This window comes from Phallusia mammillata, chromosome 1 (genome assembly GCF_965637545.1).
Source record: "Phallusia mammillata chromosome 1, kaPhaMamm4.hap1.1, whole genome shotgun sequence".
Taxonomy (NCBI): Eukaryota; Metazoa; Chordata; class Ascidiacea; order Phlebobranchia; family Ascidiidae; genus Phallusia; species Phallusia mammillata.
In genome coordinates, this window is record NC_137252.1 from 12,116,312 (window position 1) to 12,129,850 (window position 13,539).

Below are 13,539 nucleotides of genomic sequence, written 5' to 3' on the forward strand. Positions count from 1 at the left end.
TTTCCCATTGTGTTGTATGATCGTCTTCGATAAGTATAATGAAAATAACAATGTTTCAGATCGACCTAATTGTACTGGAATCTTGGGAAAATAGAAGTAATTTTTATTTATTACCAAAAAAAAACATTGCCGAATCTCATTGGTGGGCTTATAGCCCAATTTTTTTACAAGGTCTTAATAGTTAACAGTAAACACACATCTGATACAAGTTTTCGACCTACTACTACGTCAGTAATACTAACTAAAAGGTTTCTAAAGGCCGGTAAATGCCAAGCGTTACGCAAGAATGGATGTATAGAATGTCCTGTTTATATGCAAAGCTTTGGCCTTTCACGGATAATAATAAGACAAACTAAGCTGAGAAACATAAACTGAAAAGAAAACAAACTGGGCAAACAAACTAAAACTCTAACCGGTTATTAAACTTTGTTAGATTAAAAAGGCAAAACTTTAAAGTGCAGTAAAAGATGTACGCCCCAAAAATGTGACTGCTGATGCTACCTCTGACATCAGAACGACACACCCGCGAATTAAAACGTCGTTCAATTTAACTGCCAGCAAATTCAGGCTTTGGGCACAACTGCCAATTTCGTTATGTTACGGTTGCTACTGTAACTTTCTTTAGTGCTGCCTGTTGCCAAGTGAACGTTCTTTTTTACGTCTTCCCACAATCACGTCACGCACAAAACCGGTGGGCACGTCAACAAAGCCCTTTGCAAATACTATCTAAACGCTCGGGCGCACACGAAATGTTGGCGAACAATGGGTTCTGTTACGTAGTCAGCAAAACATACACGTCTTTATTTCCTCACAAAATTTCATTGTTAGAAGCAGCACTCGACTTCGCCGATGTTTATTACCTGAGCACTTTCAGGCCTCACGGAAAATTGAAGAATGGCCTCACTCTAATGGCTTATCTCCAAATGATTTCCTTTATTAAAGCCTGTACAGAAAGCACCAAAACATTCCGTTTTTTTTGCAATTTGGCGTTTACTGTGACCCAAACTGAAACCAAGTTTTTTTTTTGGTTAAAAAGACAATACTTATATGTTTGTTTTGCAGAACTTTTAATAAATCCAATAGCAGACAAGTTTGTCACCCAAGGGCATTATTAAAAAACCCGCGGTAAAATGAGAAAAAACGCTCCAAACTGCTGCACTGTATCCAGTCACAAAAAGAGCGCGATCCAGTCGTGACTAAAGCCCACACCCAAGTTGAACTGCTGCGGCTCTCGGCGTAATCTCTCGCTTCACATAACGTGGAACGGAAACTTACTTGCGTCGGCTATAGGCTTACCCCCGCAAAAGGGCACAACAGGGCGAACGTGACGCACCAGAGATTACGCCATATTCATTCTGTTGTTCCTAAGCGTAAACCCTGATCTGCTTGGTAACAAATCCTTAGATTTACTGATGAGATAAAATAAAAACATTGTTTATGCGATTAGGTAAACATATCATTTGCAAAATTTACAATACAGTAGACCTAATTAACTGTACCAAAGATCCGTAGTCTTATTACGCTGATTAAGTCAATTTAAGACCAAAATTCAAGCGATTTCAAAATTCAGAACACAATTGTAACTGAACATTTTATAGGTAACCGTTTTAAGCGATTTTAACAACCAGTGCCTTGCATTTCAACTGCTGCGGAAATTTGCTGCTTTGTAATAGCGTGACATGTAGCCTACACAAGCCGAACAATGCTATTGCCCGCTGTGAAAATCCTCCGGAAGTAAATTGCACGGCTATGCATTGCAAACCGATCATTAGTATTAGTAATATAGGCTACCTTCCGCTATAACTGCGTAAAAACAGACTGTCAGCCGCTGCAGTCACTAGGCGAACAAAAGAACGGTCAGCTAGTGCCTCGGGCCCGACCACCAGCCAGCAAAAACCATGTCCAGTCAGTTTTATCGGTCTTTTGTTGGTTAAAAGGTCATCAACTTAAATTTATTTACCACATCATTACGCCATGTCACGTTTCAACCAACACCCAATATAAAATTTGCTGTATAAACTTATTTGTTACCGAGTTGTCACGACTTAAAATGGCAAAAAGCACATGCTGGTCACGTCTTTTTCGGATAGATTGTAACATTTCATGACGCATTCGCATGTATCGTTTATACACAAGTTTACTTCTTACACAACAGTGCATCAATTTTGTTAACCTCAACAGAACAAATACACTGCGATTTGATACCACCCGACAATAAAACAGACACGCACACAGGTTACAATACCAATGCCAAAGGGGTGGGGGAGAATTAGAGGTTGAATTGCAACTATAAAGCAACAAAGGACAGTATTCCATTTCCTACGTAAATTTAGTATCCTCATTTATGGAAAATAGTACCTGTTCACAGCATAATTTGATATCGTACCTTATTCTTGTAAGGAGAATCGCACAACACCTCCATCGGTGTCGGCTACTGTTAAAGACACGTGTCCTATTTGTTTGTCTTTCTGATGCGCAATAATGAACATAGTATCGGTTTTGGTATTATTTACAATGGGAAACTGTTTGTCACCTTGTAACGAGAAACTATTATTTTCCGATCTTTTCAAAAAAATTAAACGTTAAAATTCTTTCTTGCAAACACGGTGTGCTTATGACGTCATACGGTTCCAACCAACCACGTGTTGCCTGGTGTTATGAACTCGCTGCCGCCAGCAATCAGCTGATCGCAATGAATGAAGAGTTTTGTGATGGTGCTGTACCGTGTAGTGTACTGTGGTTGTAGTTTACGTCTCTATTTTAGAATTAGATTTGGCTCAAATGTTGTGCAGAAACATGTTTTAGGTTTTGGAATGTTTATTTTTTTTATTTCTGTAGTTTTTTGAAATGTTTGATGTAAAAAATTATGTAATACTTCTCACTTTGTTTGAGCCCAGTTTATGATCTCATTTCTTGTCGAATACAGTAAAAAGCTGTTTATTGTGTTATAGGCTTGCTGTTAAGACCTTGTGAGTTATAACAAGTTAACAAGGAAGTGCAGTGGTACTCGTACTAAATAAACAATAACTTGACAAAAATGTTTAGGTTTGTGTAGGACAGATTACTTAATTAAACTAATCATGAAAAACAAGTTATCCGTAGTTTTACTAGGAGCAGTATGTTTGTGTCTATTTGGTCAAAGTGGTAAGTAAATACTTGTTGTTAGTTATTGTATTTTAGTCTTTAATCATGTTTTTATTTTGTGTACAAGATGGAATTGCAGTCATGTCAATAGATATTGGTTCAGAATGGATGAAGATTGCAATAGTTAAACCTGGAGTTCCCATGGAAATAGTTTTAAACAAGTTGGTTGATAATGTTTGCATATATATATATATGAGAAAAATCCAGCTGTTTTGCTGAAGATAATAGATACTGATGAAATCATTTCATTACAAAATCGCTGTTACTTTGTGGTGTGGTGAACTTTCTCTGTTTAAAATTTGAAGCTTGAACTGGCATAACTAATGTTCTTAGAGAGTCAAAGCGCAAGACTGAGGTTGCTGTGGCGTTTGACCAAGGTGACAGATACTTTGGAAGTTCTGCGGTTACAAAGGTAGGTGCTACCAGCAAAAGCGTGTAAACATATTTTTCTGACCACCACTGTGTTTCAGGGAGTAAGGTTACCAAAAACTACATTCCTTTATCTGCAAGAACTTTTAGCAAAGTCTCTGGACAATCCAATTGTGCAACGATACCAGAAACGCTTTCCCTACCACAACATTGAAGAAGACCCAGAAACAGGAACCATCGTTTTTGTGTATGTTCGGAAATTGGTGTGAAAAAGGGCACTTGATTAATTTTTGTTGTTGTAGGAATAAAGAGGAAAATTTCGTTTATTCTCCGGAGGAACTTGTTGCCATGGTTTTGAATTACTCGAGGTCATTGGCAGAAGAATATGCTCGTAAGTTTTGTCTAAAGAGGTTTGGGTGCCTTTTAAGTTCTTGCTTTACATTCAAATACTGTTACTCCGATAAAAAAAACTATGTAGAAATCAAGGTTATAAGTGATCATCTGTATGGTTAAAACTTACAAAACAACTTGTCAGTATCAAGTCCAAAATAAACCCAGATTTATCACAAGAATATTGTTTTTATTTCAGATGTTTTAAAACCCATGGTAAGTTTTATTTATAAAATTTGACTTGTGTTTGTAGAGCAACCGATAGACACCTGTGTGATTACTGTGCCAGCCTTTTTTAACCAAGCTGAGAGAAAAGCACTGATGTATTCTGCCAAACTTGCTGGATTGAAAGTTTCTCAACTAATGGATGACCACACTGCTGGTATGTTTGAAATACTAAATTTTTTACAAATCTCAATGTGAAATGTTATTAAATCCACTTTTGTATTTTAGCTGCACTGAACTATGGAGTATTTCGGCGACATGACATAAACAGCACTGCATCATACATCTTGTTTTATGACATGGGAGCATCGAGCACAGTTGCATCTGTCATGGGTATACATTTGACCCATTATTACCAGCTATTAGATTTTATGTCCAAAACAAATATTGCATTTTTGTCATTAGCCTATCAGGTTTTGAAGGTCAATGGAATTACTGATCCACAATTATCAGTGAAGGGAATTGGTCATGATCGTGAACTGGGAGGTGTGGAAATGGAGTTCAGATTAAGGGACCACCTTGTCAAGGTATCCGCTGTAAAACCCCTTCAATAAATTAAATCTAACTGACCAGAAATATTTTATACCATAGCACCACAACACTAATTAAAAAAAAAGTGTTTTTGTCTATATAGCAAGTTGTCTTATTACCCACCAAGTTTGAGTCACTATTAATGTGTAACATGGTATGCTGTACATTTCTTTATTTCATGTTCTCTTTTTTGTTGCAGCTGTTTAATGAAAAAAAGAAAACTAAAAGCGATGTTACACAAAGTCCCCGAGCAATGGCCAAACTGCTCAAAGAAGCCAAGAGAGTGATGAAAGTATTAAGTGCAAATGTTGACCATATGGCACAGGTAGGTTTCTATGATATGCATCTCTAGTAAAATTAAAACAAAACAAAACATGTATCATATCCACTTAGTTCAGTCTGCCATTTTTTGAAGCTTTTCCAATTTTTTGTTTCAACAACAAAACACATAAGATGCGAAACAAAGAAAAATGATAAACAACTTTTACCCACCTAAACCAATGTTTATTGCATTGTGTTGTATGTCATTATCGATATGTAGAGCATTTGTCTAACCTAGAAAGTGAAATGATGTTAAAGAGACTTTTAAGTGTATTTTCAAGTTTTTGAAAAGTTTTCAATATATCAAATTATCCATGAAAAGTTAAATTTTAGTTTCTTGTAGTATTTTTAAATTTGCAAGATTTTTTTTGCTTTAGAAAGTGGTAGAAAATCGTTTTTAAACACAAACATGTATTTGTACATTTTTTCTCTTGCAGATAGAAGGTTTAATTGACGAGGAAGATTTTAGAGCCAGGGTCACACGAGAGGATTTCCAGGACATTTGCCAGGATTTGTGGGAAAGAGTTCCTGGTCCAATAAACCAAGCCCTGAAAGCTGCTGATATGACTATGGTGAGTGACATACCTTCTTTAAGATGATTTTTTCTGCCTTATTGCATTAAAATTTATTCACACTTGTCGGTGAGATATTTTGCATTTATGCGGGGTTAATGTGTATTGATTTTGTATTAAGCATACCATGTATACAAGTTTGGAGGACACAATCTTTTTTGACAAAAACAAACTTGTCATGCAAGCACAGTAATAAATGCTTAAACGTCTTAATTTTTTTATATTTTGCTTTTTAATTCTCATTTGCATTTCAAAACATGCAAAATTCACCATCACAAGTTTATGCTTATTCACTCACATCTGTGATATAGGATTCAATCAGTCAAGTCCTTTTGGTGGGCGGAGGAACAAGAATCCCCAAAGTACAAGAAATGCTTCTCAAAGCATCTGGAAAGTAAGTGCTATTTTTCTGTTTGACTTTATGTGTACAGGCTATTTGGTTATTCATATACCAGTTAATCGCAGTCAGTTTAATTATAAAGCATCATAAAACAATTTCTTATCACTTGTTTAGAAAATGATCTGCTTAGGTGCATGTTCCAGTGAAAAGCATAAAAAAATTGGCAAATAAAATATGAAATTTGGTTGTGTTCGGTAATTTACAATTTCAATGTGTAGCAAATTTTGTGAATTCATTGCTTCAATCACAAACACTATGTGTGTAATTTACAGGTCTGAGCTGGGAAAAAGTATCAATGCAGATGAGGCAGCCGCACTTGGTGCTTCTTACCAAGCTGCTGCTTTGTCCAATGCTTTTAAAGTGAAGACATTTCATGTAAAATCTGGTGCGGTGTATCCAGTAGAGGTGGGTTTAATGTATAATTTATAAAAAATACATTTTTTAAATGTAAGTTAGATTGAAGTGTTTGAAAATAGTGCCTCAATCTAATAGCACATTGCTTTGTTTTAACCACTGATTACAATTTTCCATCACAAAAAAGGCCCATTACGTAATTTGTAAATACATAGGAAGGTACCAGAATGCATTTATGCATGTATTTACAGTCAAGCACTTGCAAACAAAAAGCAACCTCTTTTAACTTGTTTTGGATTTTTTTTTGTACTTTGCTGCACAGCTAATTCAGAAACTGAATTCCAGGGTGTGTAAGTTGCATGTGACTATGTGGAAAATTTGACTTGACCATGATGATAAAGATATTGTACCAATGAGCACACAAATAAAGTTGTTGTTTTGGGATTTACTGACTCACAGTGATGAAAGTTGGCTGATAGTTGAATTGAACCAGCTCTTTCTTTTCTGTATCTCAGTCTGTTCAACAATCATCATAGTATAAGAAGCTATCCTTTCTATGCTTCAGGGTTCATGTTTCTGTTTTTTTGTAGTAATTTTACACATGGTGGTTTTAGTTGTCCTTTCCTAAAACTTTGTGAATGAGGTTATTTTTCTGTGCATTTTGTTGGAAAAAAGTCTCAGTTGTCTAAAGTTAAGGGTTGTGTCAAATTTTGGCCATCCATGGGATTTTGTATTTACTCAGATTGATTTTGACCGATACACACAACAAGAAGATGGTACCACTTCAACAAAGCATATTAAACGAACTCTCTTTCAAAGATCAAACCCTTATCCCCAAAGAAAAGTTATTACTTTCAACAGGTAAAAAAATGTATTTTTATTTGTTGTTTGTGTTTCACATTGTGCCTTCCGAAACATAGAGGTTTTTGTATCAAACACATGGCAATGTATGTTGCACAAATGGAAGTTTACATAACTAATGTCAATTTAGGTTCTATGACAATTTCAACTTCAGTGTTAGTTATGGTGATGTCAGTTTCCTCTCTGAAGAAGAGCAAAAGTAAGTTTGTCACTACTGTCATAATTATGAGTATTTGCCAACCTTGAGAAATAAAATATGTTTTTTCAAGTTGTTGGTCATTTTATGTAAATTATCTTCTAATTATTGTTAAAATAGGTTATATTTCTAAACTTACTGCCTACTGCATGATTTACTGGATTTGGAAGCGTAGCCTTTTTTCAATATTTTGCCTTACAACAATTTTTAGAATATTTGGCACCACTGAACTAGCTGTGGTTGAAATCAAAGGTCTGGCTGCTATTCATGAAAAATACAGTGAGGATAACAGCTCTGAATCTAAAGGTGTGAAAGCTCATTTCCGAATGGATGAAAGTGGAATTCTGAACCTTGAAAGTGTAAGCGATTATGGAAAAGACCCATATTTTTTTCTTATAAAGACAAAACAAAACCAACCCCACGATCTGGCAAGACAATGTAGTTGGAAGCACTGGTGGTCTTTACTGACTTAATTTTCCTGTACCAAGCACTTACCAGATTTAATGTTATATGGGCAATAATACACCTTAAAAGATGTCTGACACAACTTGCATAATTGACCACAAGTATAATCTTCAAAAACAAGCATTACAAAATTGCTTTGTTGGAATTAAATTTAGTGTTTAAGATATGTTGCACATGCATTTTGAAGCAGCCTGTCACTTTCTATTTTTTTAGCAGAGATTTTTGTGCACCTCTAAAAAATTAGTGGTGTTAAATAAACTGATGGTCAAAGTTATTGTTTAATTCCTAGGTGGAAGCAGTCTATGAAGTGAATAAAACTGTTGAAGAAAATGCAACAGATGCAGCAACTGAAGAATCAACTTTGCAAAGTAAGAAACACAATTCTAAGCAAAATTGTCCATCTCCAGTTCCTTATATACTTGAGTTCACTGTCAAATAGTCAAGATTTATTTTGAGGCGCAAATGATGAGATTAAAGTTGCATTAACTCAGATGGACAATGGTCTAATAATTTTGGTTTCAAGAGACTGATAATAAGGGAATGAATGAGGATACTGATTTAATTGTGGTGTTGTAATTATCAGGGTTGTTTCTTACATAATGATACTACTTCATTTAGCCTTCAACATACTCATTGTCATTTTTTAAGGAAAAAATGACAGGTACAACTTTCTTGACCTGTTGGTGCTTTGTGAAAGCAAATACTGTTTTTGATCTTTGTAGCAAAAATTCTTTTAAAATAGTTTCATCCAAGGCTTCATTGTAATTGTCTAAAAAATTTCATTCATTTCGGTTTCAAATTACTGATAAAAACAATTTATTTGATAGAAATTAAAGATGGTATTTCTAGTTTCTTTGGTGGTGGGGACACCGACAATGATACCAAATCCACAGGTAATCATTATTTGGCAACTTTATTTTGGCGTCAATTAAGTTGCATGGTTTTGGCTTTCGAGTGCCAAAATGGTTGGGGTATTTTCTGCATGACATAACTTGCAGTTTGATATCCTGGGTGTTAGTCTATGGTTTTAGATTTTAGACTCCAGGTATAAATCTAACTTGATCATTTGCAATAGTTAGTTGTGTAAGCCCCTATTTATTTTAAAGTTTTTGTCTGAAGTAATCAATCTTACCGAGTATAATTGACCCATTGAACAGACCTGCAAAAATGATGATAACAATTAGGAGAGATCAAAATATTGCCTGTAGAAGAAACAATTACTGAAAAATCTTGTGTCAACTTTGGTTTAATATTATGCTACATGAAGATGCTGTTATCAATTATTATTCTATATTCTTGGGCTTTGATTGCTTTTCCTTTGTTAAAATATACAAGCAAAAAAATATTTTTTCAGATGACAAAGAAAAACAAAATAAAACCGAAGAAACAAAAACTGATGAAGCCAAAGAAAAGGAAACAGCAAAGGTGGATGAGAAATCAACGGAAGACAAAAATGGTACAGAATAAAAAAGTTAAAAAAAATATCTGGTTACTGCAACCAACCTCATTTTGCAAGAATGGGGACCAAAATTGTGATACAACAATTTATTTAACTTGACTAAAACCTCCTACCTAACCAATAACTTTCTTTGCACACATATCAAAACAATACTGTAACTGCAGCTTCGTAGTGGAAACATTGTGGTCACTGTCTTCAAGTTTCTTTCATATGTGGCAAGATGTTTAATTACACAAAAATGCTTTATTTCAGAAACTAAAACAGTGTCAAAGGTTGTAAAAGTAAAGAAGTCTGAAATTCTTGATCACGATATATCGGTGCTTGACCATAAAAATCCATCTGCTGAGCATGAAGAGAAATCTGCTACAAAGTGAGCTAATATTTATTCTACTACATTTATCACCATTGCTATGTTGCAAAAAATCTTTCAGTACACTTCAATCAGTCTGTGTTTTTCGTTATGCAATGTGCTATATGTAAATCATGCTATTAAAAAAACGCTTCCCCAAAAATAATTCCCAAAATATTTTTATTTTATTTTTATACCCAACCAACAATATTTTTCAATGCAGACTGAAGGCGCTCGCTGACAGAGACGAGTTTAAACTTGCTCGGGAAACAGCCATGAACAAGCTTGAGTCTTATATCTACGACAAGCGTGACAAACTTTACCTGGAAGAGTACGAAGAAGCTCTCACTGAACAAGAGCAGGAAGATATTTCAGCAGCACTAGACGCCGCTTCTGAATGGATGGACGATATCGAAGGGGAACCACCAGCAGAAGTAAGGAAATCCCCTTTTTGTAGTTTTCAGTTCGGAGCTCTGTTTACAAATCAAGCTAGTGCCTTGCTATATGGGAACGCATGGGAGCCTAGCTTGATTCGGTATGACGCCATAAATGTCCCTGGTCTACTATGATTCATGGATGAGTATGCCGTGATTGCTGGTCTGCACGGACGCTTCAGGGTTGATCCCAGTATGAATGTATTTGTAGGAGCAGAGTACTTTGCCGTTTTACCGCTTTTGGTTTGCAATAAAAGCAATGCTGTTATTTGTGTGGAATGACTTGAATAAATTGTTGCCGCTCTCATGAAAGTTTCTTTTGTTGTAGGAATACAAGGAGAAATTGAAGTTATTGAAGGATGCAACAAGACCATGGTTGACCAGAGTAAAACTGCGAAAAGAAAACATTCCCTTGCTTGAGGTGAGAAAAAACTTCTGTCATTTGTGCACGAATTTTGCTAACTGGAACAAAATATTTTTTTTTAATTTTAAATGGTACCCAGGTCGGGCTAATCGCGTGGTCCGTTTAAATTAGTGGTTCCCAAGTCGTATGTTGAGGCTATTCAGGTGGTACACAAGCTTACTTTAGTTGACAATAATTCAGTTAACAAGTTTGGAAATTTAATTGTTTAGGAACAATAAAATCCCAAACAACATGTACTGTTCGTGTGTTATCGCAAAACCCAGTTAATTGCGTACAATATATGCCAGCAATTTGGAAATGCGAATAACAGGATTGTCTACAGCCGTTCTGTGTATGCTTTTAAACGCATGTACTGTTACGTTTTCAGGAGTTGGAGAGTTTGTTTAACTACACCATCCATTTTGTTTCCGCGGTTAAAATGCTGCCAGAAGATGATCAAATCTACACAGAAGTTGAAATTAAAACTATTACCGACCTGATTGCAAGCACTGTGGTAAGCAATACGCCGAGGCGACCAATCAATGTCAACACACGTTAGCACATTTTCCACAGTAACGCTGCATCACAGAAGTATTTTAGTGACGGTGATTTATTTATTTTTGCAATCTCAAGTTTTGAGCACAATTTAGGTTCCTTAAACTTATGCGAATCTGCTTTTTCAACTAAGCTAATTTTAGTTTAAGTTCAGGCGATTTTTCGTTTGTTTTTGATGCTATCTTTACTACTTGACTGTTGTTGACTTAGGAATGGAAGAACGAAACTTTGGCCAAAGAAACTGCTTTAAAACCGTACGAGGACCCTGTGTTGAAACCGGATGACATCAAGCAAAAGTTTTATGAACTTAACCGGGAGGTTCGTTTTATTTTAGTTGCAAAAAATTCGTTAGGTTGTGATTAACATATCATGGTGTGATTGAATGTTGTAGATCCAATACTTGTACAACAAGGCAAAAACAGCAAAACCGAAGAAACCAAAAGTGAGCGAAAAAACGAAAAAAGGAAACGAAACTGCATCCAATAAGGGTAGGTCGTGTTTGTATTTACATTGGACCACAATTATCGACATGCACAGAAACCCACTTTGTTAGCGATTATAGAATAAAAACGTCTAGACCAGTGGTTCTCCACTCGTTTCAGACCGTGCACCACAAGTTCAATTAAACAAATTACGTGGAGCAGTTGATTGTTAAATATAAGGGTAAAGAAGCATCCACAAATCCATAACGCATATTGGCTTGAAATATATTCCCTAAATACAAAATTTCGAGGAATGATATAAAACAGTTAACAGCTAACAAGGACAACCTTTTTCATACTGAATATTCAATAGATTAAATGCAACTATTTTTCACCACATATAAGTAACTTCATGAGGACCACCCAAAAAGTCATGATGGAACACTAGTGGTCAATGGAGCACCAATTGAAAATCACTGGTCTAGACATAATCCCTATAACAGCGACTTATTGCGGCCATTTTTTGCATGTACGTGTTTTGATGATGCACATTTGTTGATATATATTTTTCGTTTGAAGTTTCATAGGTTAACAAAACCTAACTTTTTAGCTGAAGAAGCCGCGGCTAATAAGACTGCGACCGACGAAGGTGCAACTTCTGAAAGTCCGCCGGAAGAAGAACCTCCTGTGGTCGAGACTCCCCAAATTGGGGATGCAGATGCCACAGATGAATCAAATTACGAAGAGGCCACTGGTGAGTGTCGATTGCTGTGTGTGATCCTCTAGCCCAGTGGTTCTTAACCTTTTGTTGCGTTTGTGACCTTTAAGTTTTCATAAAACATTTTGGTACCTATTGTCTAAATTCTAAAATGACTGTCAGGAGTAGCTAGTGAAATTCTGAATGAAAATTTACATCTTTTAACACATTCAGTCGGGTTTCGGGCACCTTAGGAGATGAATATTTACTTTCACCAGACTTTACTTCCACACAAATTTACCTGAATAGCCTTTGTTTTTGCACCCGATCTCATACTAAGTTTTGTCTTCAAAATTCAAAGAACTGAATGTTTTTTTAACTTTATATCTTACTAGCGTTCTTATATATGCTGAAACAAATGTTAAAACTTGATAAAATTACTCTTTCGTGGCAGAAGAGCCTACCGAGGAAAGTAGTGAAAAACCTACGTCAGAAAATACTTCAACCGACGCTGAAACGGAAACTACGTCACATGAAGATCACGACAAACAAGAACTTTAACATTGTGCTATTGTTTCCAAGTTCAAAATAGGCTATTGTCTGTGAAGAATCCACGATTCTCCAAATCTACTGTATTAAGAGATTTTGTGGCGGGTCGTCTGTTTGTCTGTACTCGTACGTTCCGATTATTTAATGCGCACGCCCCGCAGTTGCTAAAAAATGAACACTTTATTTCGTCGACAATGTTTAAGACCATTGCTTGAATTCCGCAACCGATCAGACGTGGCCACGTCAGCATTGCGGTACGTCACACCAAACCAGCGTGGCGCAACATGTATTTTTGCACTACTCCAAATTTGTACCTGCTTTACATGTTTGTTCGCGTTAAATCGTTGTTTTCAGTTTGTTGTTCGTCAATTTTCAAATCTTGAATTTACTATATTTAATAGAGCATTCAGGCGCCCCTGGGTTGGCAAAAAAACGTGTAAGCTTGTAATATCAGTTTTTAGTCTGGTCGTCATCCGATAGACCTACAACCGTACTCTTGCATTGGTCTTGATGTCACCAGTGGTGGAATTCAAATTTTTTGTTAGCCGGTTCTATCACGAAAGTCATATTTTTCAGCCGGTTCTGTTACAAAAAGTCCATTGACAGTAACCAGTAATGCTAACCGGTTCGCTGATCTCATAAAATTTCGTGAGACGGTTCTATAGAACCGGTGCGAACCGGCTGAATCCCACCACTGGATATCACGCACCGAACGCAAGTAAATATTACGCTCAGCTCAAAGGTCGACAACCTATTTGAATGGTTGTAAGAACAGATTGCGTAATTAGGCACGACTTTATCTTGGCCAATCAGCTAGCTGCAGTGACGTAAGGGGGAGGCCTG

At 36.1% G+C, this 13,539-nt stretch overlaps 1 protein-coding gene across 3 annotated transcripts; it reads left to right on the forward strand.

Annotated features, from left to right (window-relative positions):
• The first annotated feature begins 3,024 nt into the window (after positions 1 to 3,024).
• LOC145235778 (hypoxia up-regulated protein 1-like) lies at positions 3,025 to 13,117 on the forward strand. Of its 3 annotated transcripts, none has more exons than XM_080099609.1 (26): positions 3,025 to 3,144; positions 3,212 to 3,305; positions 3,478 to 3,556; positions 3,615 to 3,760; positions 3,816 to 3,904; positions 4,157 to 4,285; positions 4,357 to 4,461; positions 4,534 to 4,655; positions 4,859 to 4,984; positions 5,418 to 5,552; positions 5,864 to 5,946; positions 6,225 to 6,357; positions 7,049 to 7,167; positions 7,298 to 7,366; positions 7,575 to 7,722; positions 8,118 to 8,196; positions 8,656 to 8,721; positions 9,183 to 9,284; positions 9,540 to 9,657; positions 9,860 to 10,070; positions 10,399 to 10,491; positions 10,862 to 10,987; positions 11,239 to 11,346; positions 11,420 to 11,516; positions 12,061 to 12,204; positions 12,602 to 13,117. In XM_080099609.1, the coding sequence occupies exons 1-26, from the start codon at positions 3,081 to 3,083 to the stop codon at positions 12,706 to 12,708; spliced, it is 2,892 nt and encodes a 963-aa protein (XP_079955735.1). In that variant the 5' UTR covers positions 3,025 to 3,080; the 3' UTR covers positions 12,709 to 13,117. The 3 variants fall into 3 exon arrangements, with proteins under 3 accessions (XP_079955735.1, XP_079955737.1, XP_079955738.1); XM_080099611.1 differs by having other exon boundaries at positions 12,605 to 13,117; XM_080099612.1 differs by lacking the exon at positions 8,656 to 8,721.
• Positions 13,118 to 13,539: the final 422 nt, after the last annotated feature.

What these genes read in the sequence shown, in the direction of transcription:
- LOC145235778 (XM_080099609.1), top strand. Translation starts at nt 3,081, where the DNA reads ATGAAAAACAAGTTATCCGTAGTTTTACTAGGAGCAGTATGTTTGTGT. An exon ending in GAATTCTGAACCTTGAAAGT is followed by an intron (nt 7,723 to 8,117) that starts GTAAGCGATTAT and finishes TTTAATTCCTAG; the next exon opens with GTGGAAGCAGTCTATGAAGT. An exon ending in AAATTACGAAGAGGCCACTG is followed by an intron (nt 12,205 to 12,601) that starts GTGAGTGTCGAT and finishes CTTTCGTGGCAG; the next exon opens with AAGAGCCTACCGAGGAAAGT.